Source organism: Protopterus annectens, chromosome 10.part0, assembly GCF_019279795.1.
Source record: "Protopterus annectens isolate FY-2018-M chromosome 10.part0, PAN1.0, whole genome shotgun sequence".
Classification (NCBI taxonomy): Eukaryota; Metazoa; Chordata; order Ceratodontiformes; family Protopteridae; genus Protopterus; species Protopterus annectens.
In genome coordinates, this window is record NC_056744.1 from 209990762 (window position 1) to 210016251 (window position 25490).

General features: G+C 41.4%; 1 protein-coding gene across 1 annotated transcript in view; it reads left to right on the forward strand.

The window, feature by feature from the left end:
• LOC122814125 (protoheme IX farnesyltransferase, mitochondrial) overlaps window positions 1–25490 on the forward strand; it is a 1575333-nt gene that overhangs the window by 1246639 nt on the left and 303204 nt on the right. The window contains exon 6 of the mRNA XM_044086740.1: window positions 2998–3068. Coding sequence (XP_043942675.1) covers window positions 2998–3068 — 71 coding nt within the window. The remainder of the gene's footprint in view (window positions 1–2997; window positions 3069–25490) is intronic.

A 25490-nucleotide genomic window follows, 5' to 3' on the forward strand; every position in this document is an offset into this window, starting at 1 on the left:
TCAACGCCTTTAAATCTATCTATTTAATTTACTCCTCCCTCCCTCCCGGAAACAACATTAATGCCTTTGAAAATTTACTTAGCTGGCTGTACTTATTTACCACAAGAAACTGTAGTGCTGGGTGACTTTGTAACTGGACTACATGTAGCTCACCCAAGGCTACTACTCATATTAACCTATATCATTTTTCCCAAATCATTACCTGCCCCACTAGAATCAATAAACCTAACAACAAAGAAAGTACCCTAGACTGGATCCTAGTTAATAATCATCCCTCTATATATAAAGCAGGTCCTCTTCCTGATGATCTTAGTGACCATTCACTGACCTGTGTCATCAGACAAAGACTCAATATCCCCAACTCTAATTTCTTTAGAACTACTCGAGCCACCAGCCGAATACTTGCAAAAAGCAGCCAAAGTTATAGCCTATCCCGTTTCCATCGTGATAGATAGGACAATTTCTGAAGGAACTATCCCATCTATCTGGAAAATCTCCCATATTATCCTTTTACATAAGGGTGGTCCACTGAACTTTCAACCAATAGCCTTACTCTCTCCCTTAGCAAAAATAATGGAAAAATGTATCCACCGACAACTACTCAACCACCTTCTCCAAAATAACTTACTAGCTTGTCAGCATGGATTTAGGCCATTCCACAGTACCACCTCTGCCCTTTTATCCTTTTCTGACTGCATCAACAAAAATTGTAATAACAACACTTTATCTTCCGCACTTTTTATTGACCTAAGGCTTTCGATATGGTTAACCATCAGCTTCTTATGGATCTACTTAAATCCCTCTCTCGATACTCTTGCACTAAAATGGTTCTATTCCTTCCTAGAGAACAGTCAATAAGCTGTGCACTATCCACACATCTTCCTGTTACCCTAGGTGTCCCTCAGGGCTCTTTTTTGGGCCCACTCCTATTCTCAATTTTTATTAATGACCTCAACTTAATGATTCCTCAAGCTACCTGCATACAGTATGCAGACTATTCATCATTAATATGCTCTGCTACTTCATTATCAGAACTCCAATCCCTCACCCAAAAGGTACTGAACATTGTGGAAGACTGGTTCCTACAACGCTGCCTACTCCCGAATGCCACAAAAAACAAATTATTGCTCTTTAATCGTACAAAAAAGTCCACACAAATATACTTCACAGTGTTATCCAGTAATGGCAGTGCTATATCTCCTGACCCAACTACCAAACTCCTAGGAGTAACAATTGATAACAACCTAACCTTTGACACACACATCAACAACACAATAAAATCAGTGAACAGAAAGCTAGACTCCCTTTATAGGATTAAATCCTTCCTTACTCCTACGGCTACAACTACTATTGCCCACACCCATCTTATCTCTACCCTCCTCTATGCCTCACCCATTTATACCAATCTTTCCAAAAGCATCCTCAACAAACTTACAACCTCTTACAACAACATTGCCAGATTTGCAACAAGTTCCCCGTTTAGAACCCACCATTGTCACAATCTAAAATAACTGGGTTGGCTGGAACTCCATAATCAACTTCTCTTTTACCAACTTACTATCACACACAAGATCCTCTATCATCCTAGTAACACACCAATACTCAGTAGCCCGATTAGCCCCTACTTAAATCTATCTACCCTACACTCATCAAATAAACTACTAGTATCAGTACACAAGTCTTACAGTAAGACTCTGTTTTTCAACACCGAGGGGAATTCTTGGCAAAACACAGAGGGGAATTCGTGGAACCTGCTCCCAAGAGAACTCTCATTTCTTTCCTCTACACCACTCTTTAAGAAGCAACTCAAAGAATACCTAAAAAAAAAAACTGGCCATGTCCATGCACCAACCCAGATTAATCACCTCCTTCCTTCATACTTACTCTGAACTTATCTCACTACTGCTATGCTTTGTACTCCTTCCTATTAACCCCTGAATGTATTGGCTATCAGCTAACAAACTTTGGTACTAGCTTAGACTATCGTATAGGTACTATAGAGCTTGTCCTTGTTTGGCAAGCTCTCTATAGTATAGTATGTATTTGTCTATACCTCTTGTATATGTTTTTCACCATTATCTTGTAAAATATTTGTTTGATTATGTGATGTTTACTATTATTTAAATAACTTGTATTGCCTAGCCTTAAAATAGTACTGCATCTATATTGCTAGTAACTTTTAGTGGAGTTTTTCTCCCCAGGCCTCTACTGAAAATGGACATATATCCAGTTGGACTAGCCCGGTCAACAAATGTAAAATAAATAAATAAATAAATAAAATGCTGAGGCACCTTCCATGTGTCCTTGATGGCATAAATAAGCTCAGGAAATTTAAAATGGGAGGGGTGAATGGGGGCAAAAATACTTTAAATAATGCTTTACTGACATTAGATAAGACTGTGTCTTTTAGAAACTTGGTGGTGGTCAGATAAATCTTTGTGAATAACTTAATCTGTTGATGTAGCAGTTATAAGGACTTTAATTAGAAGTTGTTCTAGTGTTTGTGATTAAATCAATGAATACCATTTTACCATCACTCTATCTATATGTGCATTTGTTTTGAGTAAGGTATTTCTGTAATGCCAGTATGTAATTTAAGTTTGAGTTTTTTTATTGGGAATTGATCTGATACAGCACCCTCGAAGGTAGTCTGGTGAAATGTGCTACACTGTGTGGAATAGCAGCACAACTCAACCAGGGCAAAAAAGTCTGTGCGTAATTTATTAGGACCTCCCAAAATTTTACTAATCCAAACTGCTGCTGATGTGGAAAGATAGTGGCTTGGAAGTCAGCAAAAGACTATAATAATAATGATAATAATAATGAATGAATCCATACTGAATGTTTGTTTTACGTAAATAGTCATGTATCTTTGATATTAAGATGGATCTTCATGTTTAGTGAGCTAAATGTGATCATGTCTGCTGGGTTTGACTACACTAATTTCTGCAGTGTTCTGATATATTAATCCTCCCTTTTCTTGTGTTTTATCTCCAGTTCTTTGAGGTTCCTTTTGATTCAAACATGAACAGAACAAAAAACAGACCATTGGTGAGAGGACAGATCAGGTAAGGCTCACACCTGTTCTTTGTAACAAGAGATGAGAGTGATTGTTCTCTTTGTCGAAAGCTTCAAAGCTAATTTCCTTGATATGTTTACTTTAGACACTGTCAGATCCAAAACAAAGTATGTGATGCCGTGAAACTAATTGTAATCTTCTGTCATTGATGGCCAACAGCACGAGTGCTTTCTGTACATCTGAGCAGTGTGATTGCTGAAGTTTTAAGTTTCTGTAAAGCTAACAAAGAGAGGTACTTGTAAACATACAACACATGTTGCCACATCAGAATGTTGCATTAATGAGTACAGGTTGTGTCCCATATTACAGTGATACCATGTTATTCAGCCTGCGATAACAATCTTCCAGCTGCCAGCCTTTTACATTTTTTTTTCTTACTCTATGTTGATTTAACATGCTTCTTTATGCAAACATTAAAATTGGAATTGCAGTCTGAGGGAGTCTTTTTCATCTCTTTGGCCATCTGTCAGTGCTTAAATGGGTTGCCTTGACCTGTAATATAATTTTCCTGTTTCCACTGAATGATGAAGGTTGTCTGCCACCATGCTGATGGAGTGTGTGCCTGTTGAATTCAAAACTAGGAGTCCAGTTTCACTTCAGATAGTCATCTATCAGAGGCATAGCCGAAGGAGAGGAATTCAGGGTCCTAAGAGTTGTGGTTGCTTACCTGTTTCTGCCCCCAAATTGTATTGTTCATTACTTTAGGGAAGCTGCAGCCGAGGACTTATTTTGAGTAAAGTGACATAATAGAGGTATGCCTATTATATAGTTCTTATTTATTCAACAGTTATGTGCACTGATCCATATGGGCACTTTTCAGCTACAACCACCGGTATGGTTTTCAACAAGATACACACAACCTGAGCTTAGCAACTATCTTGCTTATATAGACTAGAAATAATTACAGTAGCACTTCTCAGGTAATTGTATATCACATGCACACACAAGTCACAAACAGACTTGTAAAGATATGAAATAAAAAGTAGTAATTATGTATTCTAGGTAACCGTAAATGGTGTGTACACATAACAGACAGATTCATAACAGAATACTGAAAACAATAATACATTAAAGCAAATGGATAGGATTTGTTCATAACATGGTAAGCATAAACAGACAAATCTTATATGACCACAAACTGACACATATTCATACAGATTTAATGCAGTAATAACATCTACATACAGAGTTACCGTAGTAATAATGTTCAAAAGTATTTTCAGGGTATACAGCATTCCTTTCAACTTACTTGTGTAAAATGCATCAGTAGTTGGTTACTACATACACAGAATCATGGGTCATTCCTCAATTCTGAGTAAACAAACATTCCTGATACAGGATCCATCACTGAGGGCTGACCACTTTAGCTATTACTTTCTTAAAGCTTTGTTGGTCATCAGTTTAGTGTACTATGGTAGTAGTGCTGTGTATGTATAGATGGTGTGCACATGGTTGATCATAGTGTTGTCAAACCATGATGGAGTGTTGCAGTAGGTTTTGTAGCTAAAGTGAATTTAGATTTATTTTATTGTGTTTTTTATGCCTACTTGCCTTTTTTATTAATATCAAGTACTTGGATTCATTTACCTGTACTGGTGCTGCACTGCAGTATTATGGAAGTGCACAGCTGTGGTGTGTCCTCTTGGATTCATTTTCCTGTACTGTCCTCTTGGAGTTGTTTACCTGTATATTGACTATGTGGCATTATGGAAGTACTGCACTCCTGAATTCATTTTCCTGTACTGATGCTGCTGTGTAGCCTTATGTGAGTGCTGCACTCTTGTGCTGTGTCCTGTCTGAGTCATTTACCTAATACTTCCAACATTATGTATACTGCTGTTGACATTATTTGTAAACATAGACAAGAATCTTCTGACAAACAGAAGCTATTTTTCTGGACTTACATAAGGCTTTTAACTTGGGGTGATCACACCATTTTACTTAAATAGTTCACCAACAGTTTTCTTCGTCACCATACAGTGGTTCTCTGATTATCTCCACAACAGACCACTTTAGGTTAAATGCAGAAGCTCACTATCTCCCCTAAACTCTAAGGACTGGAACTCCTCTAGGACCCATGCTCATCTCTATGCTGTCCTCATGTTTAATAACTTTCTTCCATTTAATCATCATTGTGTAAACATAATACTTTAGTTTAATAATTTTCAGCTTTTTAGAGGTGCAAACAACACCAGTTATCTGCAAAAAATATTTTCAACATTACTTCAGTTGCATTTTCACCTGGTTTTCTGCAAGCAAATTGCTAATTGGTACAAAGCTAAGAGCATGGCCCTATTGCATTTCGTGTGAGGTCTCCAAAACCAGTGTTTATGTTATCTAGTAGTCTTAAACCAGGATACCCCATTCAAGTTCCTTGAGTTGAACTAATCCCCTCGTAAATTTCATCCTGCACATAGACATATTACAGCCAAAGGACTGAGTCAACCCAGACTTCCCTAGGATATATTTGTTCTCCCCGTAACAAATTGTCCTATCATATAGTTATTTTCCCCTGAAATAATTGCCCAAAACATACTTAATGTAAAACCTGAATGTGTTCCAACTCCAGTAACTTCAGGACACTCCACAAAGAGTAACAAATTTTAGAAAACCCAAAGATTCTTCAATTTCTCAAATAAAATAGATCACAGCAACCTGTTCACTTCTAACATCGTTCAAGGGAAACTTTTCTGTTATCTAGTGCTATCTAAAAACTAATCTCCAACTTCTGCCCCTTTCTGTTCTAACCATTAGTATTAATTCTTACTCCCTCCAAAATACCAGATGTAATGCTGTAATTTTACAACAGCCCCTTTTAATTCACAATATCACTGAAACTTAAGGAGTTAGCTCCTGTTGTTTGGAACTTCATCCTCATGAAATCAGAAAAAGCATGGACTTATTTTCCTTTACAGCCAACCTGAAATCCTACCCACTTAACTTTATTTTAATGCAAACTTTTCAACCATACACATTACCTCAAACCTGCTATGCCCCATTTCACATTATTTTACTCAAAAGGTATAATTAGATACTCTCATATTTCTCGCATGTCACAGTAAACAGTCAGCATAGAATTGTTCTCAGTGTGCATATACATTGCAGTGAAAATGCATTTCTAATAAATCTGTTATTTAAGATAAATATTTGATGACTTACATGTACCTCTGATGGAAGTTTTGGATATAGAATATAAATATAATGCATTATTTTTTTTTGGAGCAGGTCATGGCAGAAAAGGGCTGACAGACTATGCCATCTGCCTGGTTAACAAATGTGAAAATAATAATGAAATGATTTAAACTTTCCGTGATGAAAATTAAAAAAAAAAAGAAATGAAAAGCAGCTATAATGCAACACAAAGCTGTAAAGTGAAAAGGCTAAGGTCCTTTGTCAGATATAAGTCAAATAAATATTATAGCAATAATCCACGCCTGGGTGTGGGTAATGCTGGATTAACCCACAGTTGGTGTGGTTTGGTCACGAGGGCGAAGCCCAAGTGGCCAAACAAAGACAACCGTGGGTAAATCCTGCATTACCCACACCCAGAAGTGGGTTATTGCTATTATACAATGACATTATTTAAGAAAAAAAATAATTACTTTTCTTAAATAATAGCATTGTATAATGCCTCCTTGCTGCCCTTCCCCAGCTGTCTGGTATTCTGTGGCAGTTCTGATGTACTGCGCATGCATATGCTTACACAGTACATCAGAGCTGTGCGCAGAAGCAATGGAGAAACCAAGATCTCCGTTGCTTTTTACAAACTGTCTCGCTATGTTAAATCCATTTAACATAGCAAGACAGTTTTGAAAAAAGCAATGGAGAAAGCAAGATTTCTGTTGCTTTTTACACACTGTCTCGCTATGTTAAAGGAGTTTAACATAGGGAGACAGCTTTAAAAAAAAGCAATGGAGAATCTCCGTTGCTTTTTTTAAAGCTGTCTCACTATGTTAAACCCATTTAACATAGCGAGACACCTTTAAAAAAACAACGGAGATAGGAAGATTTCCATTACTGTTTTTAAAGCCGTCTCACTATGTTAAAAGAGTTTAACATAGCGAGACAGTTTGTAACAAGCAACGGAGATCTTGCATTCTCCATTGTTTTAAAAAAAAAGAGTTATACTAATGGAAAAAAAATCTGGGCGACCGGACCTTTTTCCATTACTATAACTCTGATTTACAACAAGCAACACTGATCAATCAGCATGCACGTTTTGGAATATTAATGGGGGGGGGGGGTCGTTGTATAATGAGATGATATTTACATTTTTGCTTGGAAGTGTTTGAGATTAAAAAATAAATGTTCATATTCTGATGGATGCAGGATGATAAGAGGTATCCTATCAAAGAACTTTCAAGGAAAAAGAAAACAAATGAGTGAATCTGAAATATCTAAAAAAAAAGTCAAGAAAATGACTGAGTATTAAATCTGTCAGGATATGTTTTGGATAGAAGTGAGGTGGAAGTTTTAGCTAAAGAATTAAACTTTGTACTGAAACCAAATATAGCAATAGGTAACATTTTATTGGGTTTATTCATGCATGTTTGGACTAGTAATTTAAAGATGAGATTGCATGAGGAAGTAAGGAATGATCAAAACAGTATTGAAGCTGAAAGTGAGATGCCTACAACCCCAGTTTTTATCCATGCAAGGCAACCAACAGCAAAGTTGTATTCAGAGGTATGTGAATGTTAGATAAGGAGGTTAGATATAAGTAAAGTGTTATGATAATTTAAATCAAAATAAATGTGCTAACACTAAAATAATCATAAAACTAAGTGATGAGTGGCGAAGTTGTAATAGATGAATATTATCTGACTACTGTATGAAATATGGTTTTCGACTCAAATATGTATAAAAGTTGAAAAAGGGTGAAGTGAATAATAATATAATGATAGTTTATCGATGGAGTGTCGAATTGAGTGGATGCCGTATGAGGATTATAGGGCTATCTTGTCTGTAAAAATTTCAAGATAACATATGTATGAACTTTCCAAGATGTATAAAACTTGATGAAATTTCCATTTAGATGTTTAGTGTTGAGGATGTGTAACTGAGACGAGATCAGTGTTCCTGGAGTATGTCCTTAAGCTATAGCTGTGTTAAAGTCGTTGGGAATGTTTATTGCAGCTTATAGTAGTAGTTTTGGAGGAGAAGAATGTGTTGATGACAGTGGATATTGTTCATATTGTACCAGTATGAATCATAAGGAAGGCTTAATAGGTATATAAAGTTGTGCATCATATTTTGTAAATATATTTTGACAGGGTTCCTATTATATAATCGAAGATGCAATCCTTCAAATGCGTCTTGATGGAACCTGAAAGCATGAAATGGCAAAATAGTGAAACTGCATATAAGCGATTTCTTTCCCTGGGAAAAAAATTGCTTGGCCGCCTCTGTTACTTTGCCATTTTTGTCACTGTAGTGCAATCTCGGAGTTGGTATATTTAAGTAGGGGGATCTGGGGGGCAAAGCCCCCCACTTTATGTAATGTTTTGAAGTTTTGATTTTTATTTATTTATTTTTTGTAGAACAGCGATTTTTTTTTTTTCCCTGGGGAAAAAAAAATTGCTGTTCCGAGTGTTCGGGATTGTAAGCTTTCGCTTACATGGGGTCAATAAAACAGCGTTCGCTGATTTAATATAGACCCATTTTGAAAAACATTGTGATTGAATTTGAAGGAACTGTGCATCTGCAGGAAAAAGGGGACTTCTTTGGGTACCCCGGTTTCCCTTGTCTATGCATGTAGTTATTTGGCCTATAAAGACACATGGATGCTGAAGATCAGTAATTATTATAATATCTTTATTAAAACATTGTTTTAGTGATGCTAACTTTTTGATTGTTAGTAGGACTTCAGTGTGAAGTGTGTAATATCTGTTTTAAGACACTGTTATAAACCCCTTAGCTTGGTATATGAATGAAGTACGGATATAGTAGTGTTTTTAGAAGTAATACTGTATAGCAGGCAGAATAAATTACAGAGTTCCATATACAGGAACCCAAAGATGCTAGTATGTCATTGTTCCTTCCTAGTTGTCTCCCGTGGAATATATTAAAAAGAATGCTCTGAGGGCTATATTTCTTAAAATTATTCACAATGTAACAGATCAGAACATGATAGATTGCTAGAGTATCCTTACAGTATATTAAACAGTGAAATGGAAAAATGGTAGAAAATGATGTTAAAAATAAGGACATTGTGCTATATTTTGTTTATGAAGTTGACAAAAATGTGGTCAATCTGTAGATTTTGAAGATCTAGGTATGCTGAGTTTGTATACCACTGTGGAACAGAAAGTGTAATCAGGCAAAATTATGATGTTTTGCATTAATAGCACAACTGTGGATAGTGTGGGAAGCTGTCCACTGTTTACTTGTAGACACAGAAGGAATTTAATGGAATGATTTAATAATTAAAAATATTTATATGCATGTAGTTAGTAGCTGCAGCCTAAGGCAAGTGTTAAATGCTATTTTAAAGAGAAGGCAAATTGTGAAAGTACATTTTTGGTATGGGACGCAACTTGTGTATGTAAGGAATTTTACACAGGAAAGACTGTAAAAACATCATGTGGACATATTGGGCAACATGCACAGTGTTTTAAAAAGGTTGAGGATTAGGCATGCCCAGCAGGACATTGTAAAGCATGTGGGGAAATTAAAGTGTTTGTTCTGAGGTGACAGAATTATATTATGGAATAGTGAGTTCTGATGTTCATAGGTTCATACTAAGCTATCTGCCCTAGGGCATTTATAAGCCTAGCCAGAGTGTGTTTGGCTTTCGCCACCCATTTTAAATTAATTTTGCTATGCCCTTTTTCGAGGTTAGTACACTGTGCCTCTGTCTAACAGTGACACAGAAGTGATACCCGGGGTAAACCTACGATCTCCCATCCACTCATCAAGATTCCTCTTGAAGACAGTCAATGAGGGACTCTGCCTAACCTGGACTGGAATTTTATTCCAGAGTGAAGGGAGCCTCTGGGTTATGAATCTGTCCCTCCAGCATGTCCTATTTATTTCATTGCTGAGGTTCAAGTCTCTCGAGTGCGTAGCTCGATGGGATTTGGATTTTCTGAAGTGCAGCATGTCCATTAATTCCGGTTTGGACATGGCTTTATACGTCAGGCACAGATCACCTCTGAGCAGGCGGTATGCCACTGAGTAGAGCTGGAGTTTCTTTAACTGGACAGCATATGGCATCTGTTTGAGCCCTTTGATCCTCTTGGTGAGGTACTTTTGGGGTCTTTCCAGTTGCTGCAGGTGTCTGGTAAGGTACATCCCAAAACGGGCATTTTACTCAATTATGGGCCTGATGAGGGATGAGTAAAGAGGCACGATGACCTGCCCTGATCTAGATGTGAATCCCTTCATGATTAGGTGGGCTATATAAAATGTTTTTCTAACCACTTTGGCCACGTGGTTGTCAAATGAGAGATTGCTATCAACTTGGGTCCCCAGGTCCCTAATTACTTCTTCTGTACTTAATGGATTACCACCTATGTGGTAATTTGTGGGCACTTTGTTTTTGCCAAAGGGGATGACTATACACTTTTTGGCGTTTAGCTTGAGGCCATGGCTCTGGCACCAGTTGTCTGTTTCTATGAGGCCCTTTTGGAGGATGCTTGTGTCGGCTGGAGAGTCGATTATGGCACCCAGTTTGCGGTCATCTGCGAACTTGGTCAGCCACAGTCCTTCCGTGTTGGCCTGCACCTCCAAGAAATATATACTGAACAAGAGAGGTCCCAGGACTGAGCCTTGTGTGACTCCACTTGTAACTGGTTTGGAGTCTGACATGGCTTCAGCAATTCTAACCATGTGGGTTCTGTCCTTGAGCCAGTTTGCAACCCATCTAGTGCCACAGGGGTTTATATTTAAGCTGGTGAGCTTATCTATAATGCCCGAGTGGGGTATTGTATCGAAGGCTTTTGCGAGGTCCAGGTAGGCTGTGTGGACCACCTTCCTCTCGTCAATGGCCTTGGTGACTGTTTCAAAGAAATCAGCCAGGTTTAAGTGGCAGGATCTGCCCTTAACAAAGCCGAACTGGGTAGGATCCAGTGTCTGTAGGTCCCCAATATCTTTATTTATGAGGTCCATGATGATCCTTTCCATAGCTTTGCAGACCAAGCTAGTCAGGCTTATGGGGCGATAAGTTTCCAGGATCCGTTGAGGCACCACCTTTGTGGAGAGGGACCACTGTTGCTGTACGCCACTCTTTGGGTACATATCCTGTAGTAAGGCTGAGATTGAACAGTAGTTTTATGTTTGGGTTTAGCGCTTCTTGGAGTTCATGTAGGACGCAGCCCGGGACACCGTCTGGTCCCATTGATGCTGTGTTTTTTTGCTTTGGAGAGGGCAGCTCTTACCTGATCATCTGAGATGTCAGGGGGGCAGCACTCTGCTGGGATAGATATTTGCCCTTTTGGTAGGGAAGGGGGGGAGAAGTTTGCGCTGAACCTGTCAGCTAGGATGTTGGCAATATCTGTGGGTTCGGTGTATTTTTTGTCATTTTGGACTAATTCTGAGCATATCTGGGAATTCCCACCCAGGTTCCTAACATAACTAAAGAAAGCCTTGTGATTATCCTTAGTGTCATGTGCAGTTTTTCTCTCGAAGCTGGCCTTAGATGATTTTATGAGTGCCCATAGTTTTTTGCTAATACTGATCAGAGATGCCTTCCCTTTTTGGGATTTTGCTCTATCATGTAGTAGCTTCCTCCTCCTATTGTATAGTTTGTTTATGGCTGGGGTCCACCAGTCTGCCTTTGGAGGATTGGGTCTTGGTTTTATTTGGGATTGCATGATCCATGCATTCCTGAAGGTGTTCATAGAATGCGTTTATAAAGAATTCTGCGGTCTGGGCCGTATTTTCCACAGGCCCGGGGGCTTTGAAGGATTCCACCTTGGTTTTCAGGAGTGTGAAATTTGCTTTAGAGAAGTTTTTCACTGTGGTTTTCAGTGCAGGGGGTGGAGTCGGAATGTGAATATCCAGTGACATTAGTTTATGGTCTGATCTTACCAGTGAGGGATACACTTCTGGTCTGGAGCATAGAGTCCCCATGTTGGTGATGATCAGGTCCAGTATGTTTTCCCCTCTTGTGGGAGTGGTAACAAGTTGTTCCATAGCATTTGAGTTTATAAATTCTAGGAACCTTTGGGCTAGGGTGTTGAAGCTAGAGTAATGCTCCCAGTCTATGTTTGGGTAGTTGAAGTCGCCCAATATAATGGTGTTTGGAGAGACCTTCATATTTTCCAGTGTTCTCAGGAAGGCCGAGTGGGGTTCCTGGGTTTGGGAGGGTGGTCTGTAGCAAGCTATAAACTGGAAGGCAGTTTTACCCACTGTTAGTTGCACATGGATAGTCTCTGATGCTTCGTGCTGTGCCACCAACCTGGAAGTGTGGGTATCTTTGACGAATATTGATACTCCCCCTCCTTTTGTGGTTCGGTCCAAGTTTTTGGGCCGAAAAGCATGGTATGAGGTATAACCTGGTAGTGCTGGGGTGCTCTCGGGAGCCTTGAACCAGGTTTCTGTTACTGCACAGATATCGATGTTCTCCATGCCGAGGAGAGTTTCGAGTGCGTGCATCTTGAGTTTAGACTTCTGGCGTTGAGTAGCATTACTCTTAGATGTTCTTCGTGTTTCACTGTTGCAGTCATAACTGTAGGGTGCTCCTGCCGGCAGGCAGCTCGAGGTCGGCCAGAATCCCAAAGTCTGGGTCCGGCGTCGGCTGTATAAGCTAGTATCCTGACGTCAGTACGCCTTGGTACATAGCCCTCAGTCGACGCCATCTTCTCCAGTCTTTCTTGCCGTGCGGTGGAAAGCAGCTCACAAAACGTTGGTTGGCGATTTTCGAACAGCATTCTTGGTTGTTGTCGGTCCGAAGTTGTTACTTCTCTTCTCAAAGCTAAGTACCCGTTAGAATCTTTTTCTTGTTCCTCCGATGTCAGAAAAAGTTAATAATTGTATAGCGTGTGGGAAACAAATACCTCATAAAGATTTCCACTCTTACTGTCTACCTTGCTTAGGCCCTGACCACAACGTTTCTTGTTGTCGGTTCTGTGCCAGGTTCAACTCTCGTACTATCAAACGCAGGTACGACTGGGCTTTAAATTATTTTGGCAGACGCTTCAATTACAGAATGTCGTCGGATACTACCGGAGTTCAAAGAAGCGCAAAGATAAAGACAGGCCTCCGAGGTCCAAACAGGACTCGTTGCAGCTGGAGCCAGCGTCCGGTTCGCTGTCGTCAGTGAGGCGCTTTTGCAGCCCCTGTCCGCCGCTTCTGAACCGATGGCGATACGGACTCCCATGGGGAGCCATCAAGGCCCACTATTTTAACTGCTGCAGGACCTTCGGACGCTCCTTCAGATGGGTCCGGAACCGCTGTGCAGGTACCGGCTTCTGAGGGGGTTTTCAGGCCTACTCACATTACTATTTCAAAGGCAAAGACAAAGACTCCTTCTAAGTCTAAAGTTTCAGCTCAAGCTGCTTCTGAATCCACTCCCAAGACACAAAACAATTATTGAGGATGGCTGAAGACTTGCTTACAATGATTAGGGGTTCTCACCCCCCTCCTGAGAAAAGGCCTCGACAGGATGTTACTCTGGATTCTTCTGACCAGGCCTCTGTCTCTTCTGTTTCTTCCTCTGATCAGGACTATTCCTTCCCCTTATGAGGATTAGGATGCTGAGGAATCTTTGCCCTCGGCCTCTCCGCCTGAGGATTTTTCTTTTGGGGAAACCTTGCATGAGATGAGGGAACATTTTCATTGGGAAGGACAGGAATATTCTGCTTCCAAAAGAGGCTTAGAGAATTTCTTCTTCTTCCTCAGCATAGGCCTTTAGCTATCCCTCCTGTTTTGGACATTGTGGATGATGCTTTTCTGAGGCTAATTTGAATCCTGATTCCATGCCTCCTGCTCCTTCTAAGCCTGATAGATTTTATAGGGTTCCTGACTCTCATTTATTTCTATTTAAAATCCTTCTGCAGACCCTGAAACTATTTCTCAGGGTTCTAAGGCTGCTAAGGTTGCTACTTCTAAAAATCCTATTCCCTCTGAGAAGGATTCTCGTGCTTTAGACAGGTGGGGCAAAAAGGTATATACTTCTGCTACCCTTTCTGTAAGGGCATTAAATTGCCAGTTTCATATGTTTAAATACCAGCAATTTCTTTTGTCTGTTTTAAAGCAAAAGCTTGCTTCCGTACCTGCTTGTGCAGAGGATAAGGAACTTCAGGATGTTTTGCATGCTACTGAACAGGTTAACAAGCATAGCTCACATTGTGGTTTTGATGCCTTGGATGCTTCCTGCAGGGCTGCTGCCTCTGGTACTGTGATTAGGAGACATGCCTGGCTTCGTGAGCAAAGTTTGCTTGAACAGGTTAAGGCTAAGTTATTAGATGCCCCTGTTCAACATGATGTTCTTTTTGGTTCTAAGGCTGAGGAAGTTATTAAAAAGATGGAAGAAAAGGCAAAGTCCATGCAGACTGTAAAAGATTTCTTGCAGGTTCAGCCTCCTAGATTTTCCAGGAATTGGCCCACTAAAAATTGGTCCTTTCCCATGTCTGACAGGCCTCAAAGGGGAAGATATAGACGCTCTAGAGGCCGTGGTCAAGGCCAGACCTCGTACAGATCTAGACAATGGACTGCTTCTTCACCTAGAAGGGGAGAAGACAGATCCCAATCTCAAAGAAAAAAGAAAACAAACTCAATGACTCTCTCGGTTGGGCTTCAGGACCTCTTTACCTGGACGCCCCTCTCGGAGGAAAACTGTCTCTTTTTTACAGGAATTGGACTCATATTACCCAGGACAAATGGGTATTGGATGTGATTTTAAAAGGTTACAAGTTCCACTTTCACACTTTGCCAAGGACTCACGGTTGGCCAGATCTGCCAAAACTTCAATGGTCAGAGGCCTTAACTCAAGTGGATGCTCTTCTGGCCATGAGAGCCATAGAGCCTGTTCCACTCTTGGAAATGGGAAAAGGATTTTATTCAAGGCTGTTTCTGGTTCCCAGAAAACAAAACTCTTGGAGACCTATTCTGGACCTTTCTGTGTTAAACACCTTTTGGAAATTCCAAAGTTCAAGATGCTCACTCTGCAACAGTTACTTCCAATGCTCTCTCAGGACGCCTGGATGGTGACATTGGACTTAAAGGAAGCCTATTTGCATATCCCTATCAGACAAGAATGCAGGAAATTCCTCAGGTTCAAGGCAGGTTCGAGGCACTTTCAATTCTCTGTTCTGCCCTTCGGTTTATCTACTGCGCCCAGAGTCTTCACCAAGTGCCTGGCACCAGTAGTGGCTTACTGCAGACTTCAGGGGATTCAGATTTACCCCTATTTGGACAACTGCCTTATTCAGGCAGACAGCAAAGATCTTCTGCTTCAACACCTAGACTTCGTTCAACGTCTTCTCCTCTTACTGGGATTCTCAGTGAACATAAAAAAGTCACATTTGATCCCTTCTCAACAAATGGTATTCTTGGGAGCCCTCTTAAACACAACCTTACAAAGGGCCTACCTCACTCCAGAAAAACAAACTCAGCTGGCTTCTACTTTCAACACCTTGGCAACTCTATCTCAGCTCACTGCAAGGAAATTCCTGCAGGCTCTGGGCTACATGGCTTCCTGCATTCTGTTGATTCCAAACGCAAGGCTTCACATGAGAAAGCTTCAATGGTATCTGAAAAGTGTATGGTCACAGCATTATCACCATCTGGATATTCTGATTCCTCTGATCCCCTGCCTCCAGAAGGAGTTCCTCTGGTGGTCCAGGGCATGCATTTTAAACGAAGGAAAACCTTTTCGTCTCCTCAACCTACTCAAATCCTAACCACGGACGCCTCGGATTATGCTTGGGGAGCACATTTTCTAGACAATTGCCAGCAAGGAACCTGGACAAAGGACCATCTTCACTGGCACATCAATCTGAAGGAGATGTTGGCAGTTCAAAATGCCCTTTGGCCTTCAAGCACCTTTACAACCAGGACCTCTGCTAATTCGCACAGACAACACCACGGTCATGTGGTACATCAACAAGCAGGGGATCTCATTCTTACCCCCTTTGCAGACTGGCTATGAGTTTATGGGACACAGCTCTAAATTTGAATCTGCATCTCCAGGCTCAATTCATTCCAGGAAAACAAAATCTTTTAGCAGACAGCCTGAGCAGAAACATTTCAGATCCTCACGAATGGATGCTAGACACCAACTTGTTCAAAAGGATTACTGCAGTTTGGGGATGTCCCCAGATAGATCTGTTCGCATCCCATCTCAATCATCAGCTGCCTCGCTTTTGCACCAGGTCCTTCCACAAAACAGCATGGAGAGTGGATGCCCTGTCTTTCAGTTGGAGAAGTCTGTCTGCATATGCCTTCCTCCTCTTCCTCTACTGCCTCGGTACTACTGAAGATAAAGCAGGACAAGCCCAAGTTCCTCATCTTGATTGCTCCAAATTGGCCTCGACAGTTTTGGTATCCGACTCTAAAGCTCCTGTTCTCGGGCCTCCTTGGATTCTTCCACTGAACCCTTCGCTTCTGTCCCAGCATCAGGGTCAGTTACTACATTCCAACCTCAAGACCCTTTGCTTGGCAGCTTGGCTCTTCAAAGGAATTTGATTGCCTCTAGTCTTCCCAAACAAGTTTTGGATGTTCTTTTGGAAGCTAGACGGCCTAGCACTAGGAAATCTTATGCCTCTAAATGGAAGAGGTTTTCTATTTGGATGCAGGACCGAGGTTCTGATCCTCATGTTCCTGATCTCTCCTCTATTTTGCTTTACCTTTCGGAGCTTTTATCTAAGGGACTTTCATTTTCTTCCATTAAGATTCATGCTTCTGCTATCTCTGCATTTCAGTTCTGATCCTCCTGTTTTTTCACATCCTTTGGTGAAGCAGTTTTTGAGGGGGGCTAAGAATTTGCGGCCTCCAAGGACCCCTCCGGTCCCTCCCTGGGATCTTAATTATGTTTTAGAAAAACTTACTTTGCCTCCTTTTGAGCCTGCTGCATCTTCAGATATTAAGTTTCTATCTTGGAAGACTGTTCTTTTGTTAGCTTTGACCTCTGCCAGAAGGGTCTCAGAGTTGCAAGCTCTTATGGCTGTGGAACCTTACCTTATTTTCCATCAGGACAGAGTATCCTTGAGGACCAATCCTACTTTCATGCCTAAGGTGATTTCGAAAGTGGCCTTGAATCAGACAATTCACCTTCCTACTTTCTTTCCAAATCCTCAAAATAAAGGGGAAAGGATTTTGCATTCATTGGATGTGCACAGACAGTTAAGATTTTACTTGGACAAGACTAAAGATTTCAGAAAGTCTAACCAACTGTTTGTTTCCTTTGCCTCCAGTTCACTTGGAAAACCTATTTCTAAACAAACCATTTCCAAATGGATTGCTTATGGGATCAGATTTTGTTACACTCATCATGGTAAACAGTTTCCTGGAACCATTAGAAGTCATTCTACTAGAGCAGCTGCTACTTCTACAGCTTTTCTCAGAGGAGTACCTACCAAGGATATCTTGGAAGCTGCCACTTGGAGTTCAGTGCATACTTTTTCCAAGCACTACAATCTCCCTTTGTTTTCTAAGTCTAGGGCAGGCTTTGCCTCTGCTGTCTTGCAGGGTATTCTTGCCTCCCCTTCTTCTATCTAAAGCCTCCTCCCTCTCTACACTGCTTTGGGATTCCACCCTACAGTTATGACTGCAACAGTGAAACACGAAGTACATAGTACAGTTGTGTACACCTACCATAAATGTAGATGTTCGAGTGTCTTCACTGTTGCAGTCGGGGTTTCCTCCTCCTATCCCCTCTTTTCCTTTTTTGTGGTGTATTTGTGTTTCCTTGTTGGATTCATTTTTGATTTATTGGGGTATTCTGACATCTAGGGCAAGAAAGGCTGGAGAAGATGGCGTCGGCTGAGGGCTATGTACCAAGGCGTACTGACGTCAGGATACTAGCTTATACAGCCGACGCCGGACCCAGACTTTGGGATTCTGGCCGACCTCGGGCTGCCTGCCGGCAGGAGCACCCTACAGTTATGACTGCAACAGTGAAGACACTCGAACATCTACATTTATGGTAGGTGTACACAACTGTACTTTTCTTATCCCTTGTGATACCTATGGAGGTGGGTTTGTCTTTTGAGCCTTGCCTAAAAAAGGCACTATGGGGGTAGCAAGAGCCTTTGCCAATATCCGAAAGCCCAGGGGTGACGGGTGCAAGCCATCCTTAGCGAAGCATTGTGGCTTGTCGTGCATGTCATCCCAGGCTGACAGGCATTGGATCCCCTTTGAATGACACCAATACGTAAGCCAATTGTTGAAATTGATCATCTTGCCTTCATTTTGAGGCATCATTCTTGGTGAGGGTGAGATGATACTTAAGGTCAGGGTCATACTGGCCTGGGCTACATGCTCAGAGAGCTCCTCTGTCTCTTTTCATGTAGTCCAGGGAGGTACGTCTCAGGTCATTCACACCAGCATGGACAATGACTGAGTCATATTTGTACTTGCCTTGGAGTGACCTGAGTGCTTGTGTTATGTGGCAGATCCTAGCGCCTGACAGGCAGCTCACCGTGACCTTCTCCTTGTTCAGCCTGGTGAGCGGGACGTCAGTGTGCCTGACGATAGTCACCTATTGCAAGTGTATCAGGTGTGTTGTTTAGCCTTAAGGGCTGTGACTGTTCGGCACACTGGCTTTGTGAGCTATGTGTTGCACGTGTTTTGTTTTGGGGTAGCGGTTGCTTGGGTGTCTGCTTTGGAGGTCTCTGCTGCTTAGGCAGATTTTTATTTAGAGCCTCCAAGTATGTTTTTGTGTGTTTATGTGTTTGGTTTGCTGTCGTGGTAGGTCTGTGTGAGACTGGAATTGTAGTGAGTGTGGTTTCCTTCTCCTCCTGATTGGTTTCGCCAGTACTGAGTTGCGAGAGCTTAGCCTCCAGTATGGCTATATGGTTGCAAAATGTGCATTTACAGGCAAAACACTGATAGCTGTGTCACCTTGATGTATGTAGAGCCATGGGTTTGAGTGACAAAGTATTTTTTAAGGCAACTTTGAATTTTAAACGTTGATTTAAATTTAATTAATTTTAATGTGATTTTATACATTTGCAAAGACGTGAATTGTGTATGAGCAGTTGTCCTGATTCTTTTGTTTATGCTTGTAATGCTTGGTGCTTTTCAGTACAGGGGAAGGAAGGTACACAATCACATCTGGACCACATGGCACAAACCGCCCGCACTCCCACCTTGGTTGGCAAAGCAGAGACTAGCGGTTTGACTATCACCCTATCAGAGGACCGGGTGATCAGAGAACTAAGAAGACTTTGCTCTATAAAAGCAGTGGGGCCTGATGGCATTAGCCCACAGGTGCTGAAGAGCTGTACCTTGCAGCGTGGAGTGGTGCTAATCAGGATCTTCAACCTGAGCCTCAGTACCCATAGGTTACCTGTGTTGTGGAAAACATCCTGCCTGATTCCGGTGCCGAAGAAGACACGCCTGGGAGATACTTCAGATTACAGGCTTATGGCACTCGAGTCACACCACATGAAAGTCCTTGAAAGGCTAGTCCTGAAAGCACTTCGCCCCAAGCTCAGGTCAGAACTAGACCCCCTTCAGTTTGCACACCACGAGAAGATAGGGTTCAAAGATGCCATTATCCACCTTATGTATAGAGCATACAGTCACCTGGACAAACCAGGAGGATCCCTCAGAATCATGTTCTTCAACCTCTCAAGTGCCTTTAACACCATCCAGCCAGACAGGCTGGGGAGTAAGCTGTCAGCGATGAATGTGGATGCTGCATAAGTTTCATGTATCCTGGATTATCTGACAGATAGGCCCCAATATGTGCAATTGCAGGGCTGTGTCTGACACAGTGCTGTGTAGCACTGGAGCACCACAGAGAACAGTTTCATCACCTTTCTTTTTCACCCTGTACACTGCAGACTTCAGCTATAATACTGAGTGCTGTCACCTGCAAAATTTCTCAGATGACTCTCTTAGTAGGAAGCATCAGACATGGGGATGAGGGAATACAGGAGGGCGGTGGACAGCTTTGTGAGCTGGTGTGAGATTCATCAGTTGCAGCTGAACATCAGTAAAATGAAGGAGCTGGTAGCAGATCCATGGAGATCACAATTTCATCCCCCAATGACCCCTCTGTCAATTAGGGGGTTGAAGTGGAGGTTGTTCAGGACTAGTATTGGGGGGTGCACCTAGATAGTAGGGAGTAGTGGTCCAAAAACTCACAGGTGGCATATAAAAAGGGTAGGAGTAGGTTGCACTTACTAGGAAGACTTGGATCTTTTGGAGTTACCAACACTCTGCAGTTGTTCTGAGACTGTAGTCTTCTTCACAGTGACATACTGGGGTAGTAGCATAAAGAAGGCTGAAGCAAACAGACTCAATAAATTGGTAAGGAAGGCTAGCTCAGTAGTTGGAGAAGAACTGGACACTCTCGAGCCACCCACTCAACAGCGTGGTTGCTGGACAGAGGTGTTCCTTTAGCAGGAGACTGACGAGCATAAAGTGCTCCACTGAACATCACAGGAAATCTTTCCTGCCCACAGCCATCAGACCCTATAGCACCTCCTATCACCTTAGCACCAAACCCACTGCTGAAAGGGACCATATAGTGCAAAATTAAACTCCCCATCCTTTTTATCTCTCATCTCTCTCTTTTTCAGTGCAGTATTAATCATCAATGCAATTATCCTTTGTGCAATATGCTACACCTTAAAGTATCATAATGTGCAATACCCCATATCCTAGTGTGAGTGGAAATTACCACGAAAGGCTCTGCCTATCATGTCACTACTGTATGTGGTATCAGACTCCTCTAATACATTGGCTGTGGTCAACAGTATACTTATGTCAGGCGTTGCTTTTATATATGTGGGTAACATAAGTGAGTATAGTATCTGTCATATCTAATTGTGTAACATATGTTTGGTCTACGTTGAGTCTGTGTTTGTGTGCAGTTGTAACATAAGCAATTTCCTGCGGGATCAATAAAGTATTTCTGATTCTGAGAATATCTATATTGTATAATGTTCAAAGTCATAACAAAAGATTAATTCTGAAAATAGTACGTGAATTGTATCCCAAACACCAGTTATATGACTGCAGTGTAAGATAAGATGTTGTAAGGATTCCTTCACCATACAACCCTCAAAGGAGCTAATTCTATCACTTGGCTTGCATTTTTTTATAAAAGATTTTCTGGTAATTTCCATATTCGTAGTAGTAGTCACCTTAAGAAATCCGTCCATTTATCTGCCTGCTGATATATTTTTCTAATGTAAATACAGGAATTTACATGTTGTCCTACAGTTGTGTGGGTGTCTGAGGTAAAATCATTTTATGATGGTCCTATACCCTTAATCTTTGTCTAGACTAGAGTAATGTTCTGAAAAGTAAATTTTCATATGTCATTGCTTAATGCCCATCGAATGAAAATTATTATTGTGCCATTTTGACTTTTTGCAAGACAAAGCTATTCCAAAATGTGGCATATTTAGCTGATATTTTTCTCCCAATAAAAAAGACTCCTCATATTTTAATACTTTCAAAATATTTTAATGGAGTGACACAAAGAAAACCAGCAGGATTTAATAACTGAAAACCACCCTTCTGTTTAGAATTATATATAATTCCTCATTTTATTGGGTACATCTGAATTCCCAAAAGACAGAAAATACTGCCTTTTTTTCCAGATGGAGAAGTAAACTATAATACCTCCGCCTGATGCTTTAAAATAACAGTATTAAATAAATGAACTTTAAAAAGAGTCCACTGCTACATTGTGTTTGTCCTTCTCCTGAAATCCTACCATTTTCTAGACAGTCTTGACCACTGAAGTAGCATTGAAGATGTTAATCTGTTGCGGTGAATAATACCATTAATGACCTTTGAAGGACCATAGACATGACACTTATGAAGGTTTAATTCTAAACCTATTGTAATAAGTTCTTTTTGACAAAGAAAAATATATTGCCTCATTCAAGTTTCATTGTTACTGATTAAACTGTATCATGTGTATAAGCATAAGCGATACCAACCTCTAAGCTGCATATATCCGCTGAAAGTCCAGTGTTAGGCCAGGTCAGTAGTCCATTTATCAGTAATGATACTACTCAGGGGGCATCCTTATTTCAGCCCATTCCCCCTTTGGATGGAGTCTGCAAAAATCTGAATGGAATAAAGCCAGTATTCTGATAAACGCTAACAGGAAAGGAGACAAATCTGTAGCCAAAACTGTATTGACATGGCAAAGCTTATAATGTTTTTTGGTAAGTTCTATCTTGATATCACAACTACATATTTTGTAGTCAGGATGAGTTTGTTGAATAGAATCAACAATTACTCTAAGTAAAATAGGAAATTTCTAACATCTCTGCTGTTCACTTTATAAGTTGAATTGAATAAAGTGGAAAATAAGATTGTATTTACCTGTAACTGCAACATTTCCTCATAGTCTGACTGTCAGTGTGGCATAAAGCTGTTGGCCTCTTAATTATCCATGTCTGCTTTATCATCTTTCTTTCATAAATATTAATGACAATGATTAACATTTTTGTTGATGTATAACCAGCTGCATGTCAGTCATAGAAAATAGTGAGGGGGTAGATGTTCTTCATTCCACATTGCTGCAGTCCTAACACTTGGGTAGTCCGCTGTCCCAGTCGGCCCGAATATCAAAGTATATGGCTGACGTCGGTCAAGGCGCATTAGTCTGACGTCAGGACGTCAGGGTACAAATGCGCATGACCGACGTCATATCCTCAGTCTTTTTTGCCGCATGGTCCGATGCAGAAGCAGTTTTGCGAGTGCAGGTTGGCGTTCTGAAATTTTCTGAAGTCGGAGTTTCAGACCGAATCAAAGTTGGCTAAGTACCCCGTTGGGGAATATTTTGTTTTTTTCTTGCCTCAGTATTTAACCGGATGTCAGAAAAAGTGAATAACTGTATTTCTTGTGGGAAACAGATACCTCATAGGGATTACCATACCTTGTGTATACCTTGTTTAGGGCCTGAGCACGACGTTGTTGGATGTCGCTCTTGTGCTAGATTTAACAAACGCACTATAAAGAGAAGATTAGACTGTGCCAGGTTAGTTTTGGGAAGCGTTGTAATTATAAAATGCCGCCGGATGCTCCGGCGCCGCTCAAAAAGCGCAAGGACAAAGCAGCAAAGCCTAGGTTGGAAGAACCGTCAGTCCCGGACGTCGGTTCTTTAGAAGGCTCAGTGGAGCCGGAGGTTCTGCCAGAAGTTTCTTTGGAGTCTCAGGGAGAGACTTTACTGTTACAGGATGTGTCCTCTCAGGAGGTAGGCCAGGCTGAAGGGGCTTCTCAGGTGGCTGTTCTCCCCTCTCTTCCTAAGGTGGTTAGGCCCTCCCCTTCTGTTTCCAAGGCTTCTTTGAGAGGCAGGCCAGGTTTAACTTCAGTGAGGGTCTCTCCTAGTTCTTCAGGATCTTTGCCTAAGAAACATATGCTTAAAATGGCAGAAGATTTGATTACTATGATTAGAGGTTCTATGCCCCCTCCTGATAAGAGGCCTAGGGTGGAATCTGAGCTTGAGAGTTTTGAGCAGTGTTCGGAGGCTTCTGAGTCTTCGGCTGAAGACTTGCAGGAGTATCCTCCTTATTCTGATTCTGATGTGGATGATTCTACTCCTTCGGCTTCTCCTCCTGAGGATTTTTCTTTTTCAGAGACTCTTCATTCCATGAGGGAGCATTTTAAATGGGAAGGTCAAGATTTCTCTGATTCCAGGAAGAGGCTTAGGGAATTTTTGTTTTTACCCCAGCATAGGCCTTTAGCTATTCCTCCTGTTCTGGATGTGGTGGAAGATGTTTTTGTAGAGGCTTCCCTGAACCCTGATTCTTTGCCTCCTGCCCCAGTTAAACCAGATAGGTATTATAGGGTGCCTGAAGCTCATAAGTATCTTTTTAAGAGTCCTAGGGCAGACCCGGAAACTGTTTCTCAGGGGCCTAAAGGTGTTAAGGCTTCTGTTGTTAAAAATCCTGTTCCTCCTGATAGAGGCAAGGGCTTTGGATAGATGGGGAAAGAAGGTGTATACTTCTTCCACTTTAGCCATGAGGGCTTTGAATTGCCAGTTTCACATGTTAAAATATCAAAATTATCTCCTTTCACAATTGAAGTCTAAGGTGGATGCTCTGGCGGAAGGTATTGAGTGTAAAGAGTTGCAGGATTTAGTTCATGTGTCTGAACAGGTGGGTAAGCATTCCTTGCAATGTGGTTTTGATGCTGTGCAGGCCTCTTCGAGGGTGGCTGCCACTGGTTCTGTTCTTCGTAGGCATGCCTGGCTGAGGGATCAGAATTTAGCTGAGCATGTTAAGACAAGGATTTTGGATGCTCCGTTACAGTCTGACGTGTTGTTTGGTTCGCCTGTGGAAGCAGTTTTAAAGAAAATGGAGGACAAGGCTAAGTCTATGCAGACTGTTAAAGATTTTTTGCAGGTTCAGCCTCCGAAGTTTAGTAGAAATTGGCCTACTAAGGGATGGACATATCCTGCTTATGATTCCCAGTCTAGGAGGTCTAGACGTGGTAGGGGCAGAGCTCAAGGTTCTTTTAGGCCTAGAACAGGAGTGCACCTGCTCAGTCTTCTGGTGAGGGCAGGGGTCAGTCCTTTCGTAAACACAGCCAATGACCTCCCTTTTCAGCTGCCAGTGCTTCTCGTCTGGCAGCACCTTTGGGAGGAAGGCTGGCACTTTTCAAAGAAAATTGGAATTTAATTACCCAAGACAGATGGGTATTGGATATCATTCACCACGGTTACAGGTTTTATTTCCATACCTTGCCTCCTTTCAAAGGCATGCCAGACATTCCTCCTCTACAAAGAAAAGAGGCTCACAAGCAAATTTCTCTGTTACTCCAAATAGGGGCCATTCAGCCGGTTCCTGTGCCAGAAAGGGGCCTAGGATTTTATTCTCGCCTGTTCCTAGTACCAAAGAAGGGGAACACGTGGAGACCAATTTTGGATTTATCTATCCTCAACACTTATCTGGACATTCCCAAGTTCAAAATGTTGACTTTACAACAGCTTTTACCTCTGCTGGGCAAAGATCACTGGATGGTAACTTTAGATCTCAAGGAGGCTTACCTTCATGTACCTATCAGACTAAGTTGCAGGAAGTATCTGCTTCGAGCTGGGAATTCCCATTATCAGTTCTCTGGATTGCGCTTTGGCTTATCTGGTCCGCCCAGAGTATTCACAAAGGTTCTGGCTCCAGTGATAGCTTACTTCAGGCTAAAAGGAATACAAATCTATCCTTACTTGGACGACTGCCTGATTCTGGCTCAAGAAAAGGAAGACCTTTTACAGCATTTAGAATATGTGATAGCAGTGCTAAGATGCCTGGGGTATTCTGTGAACGAAATAAAGTCC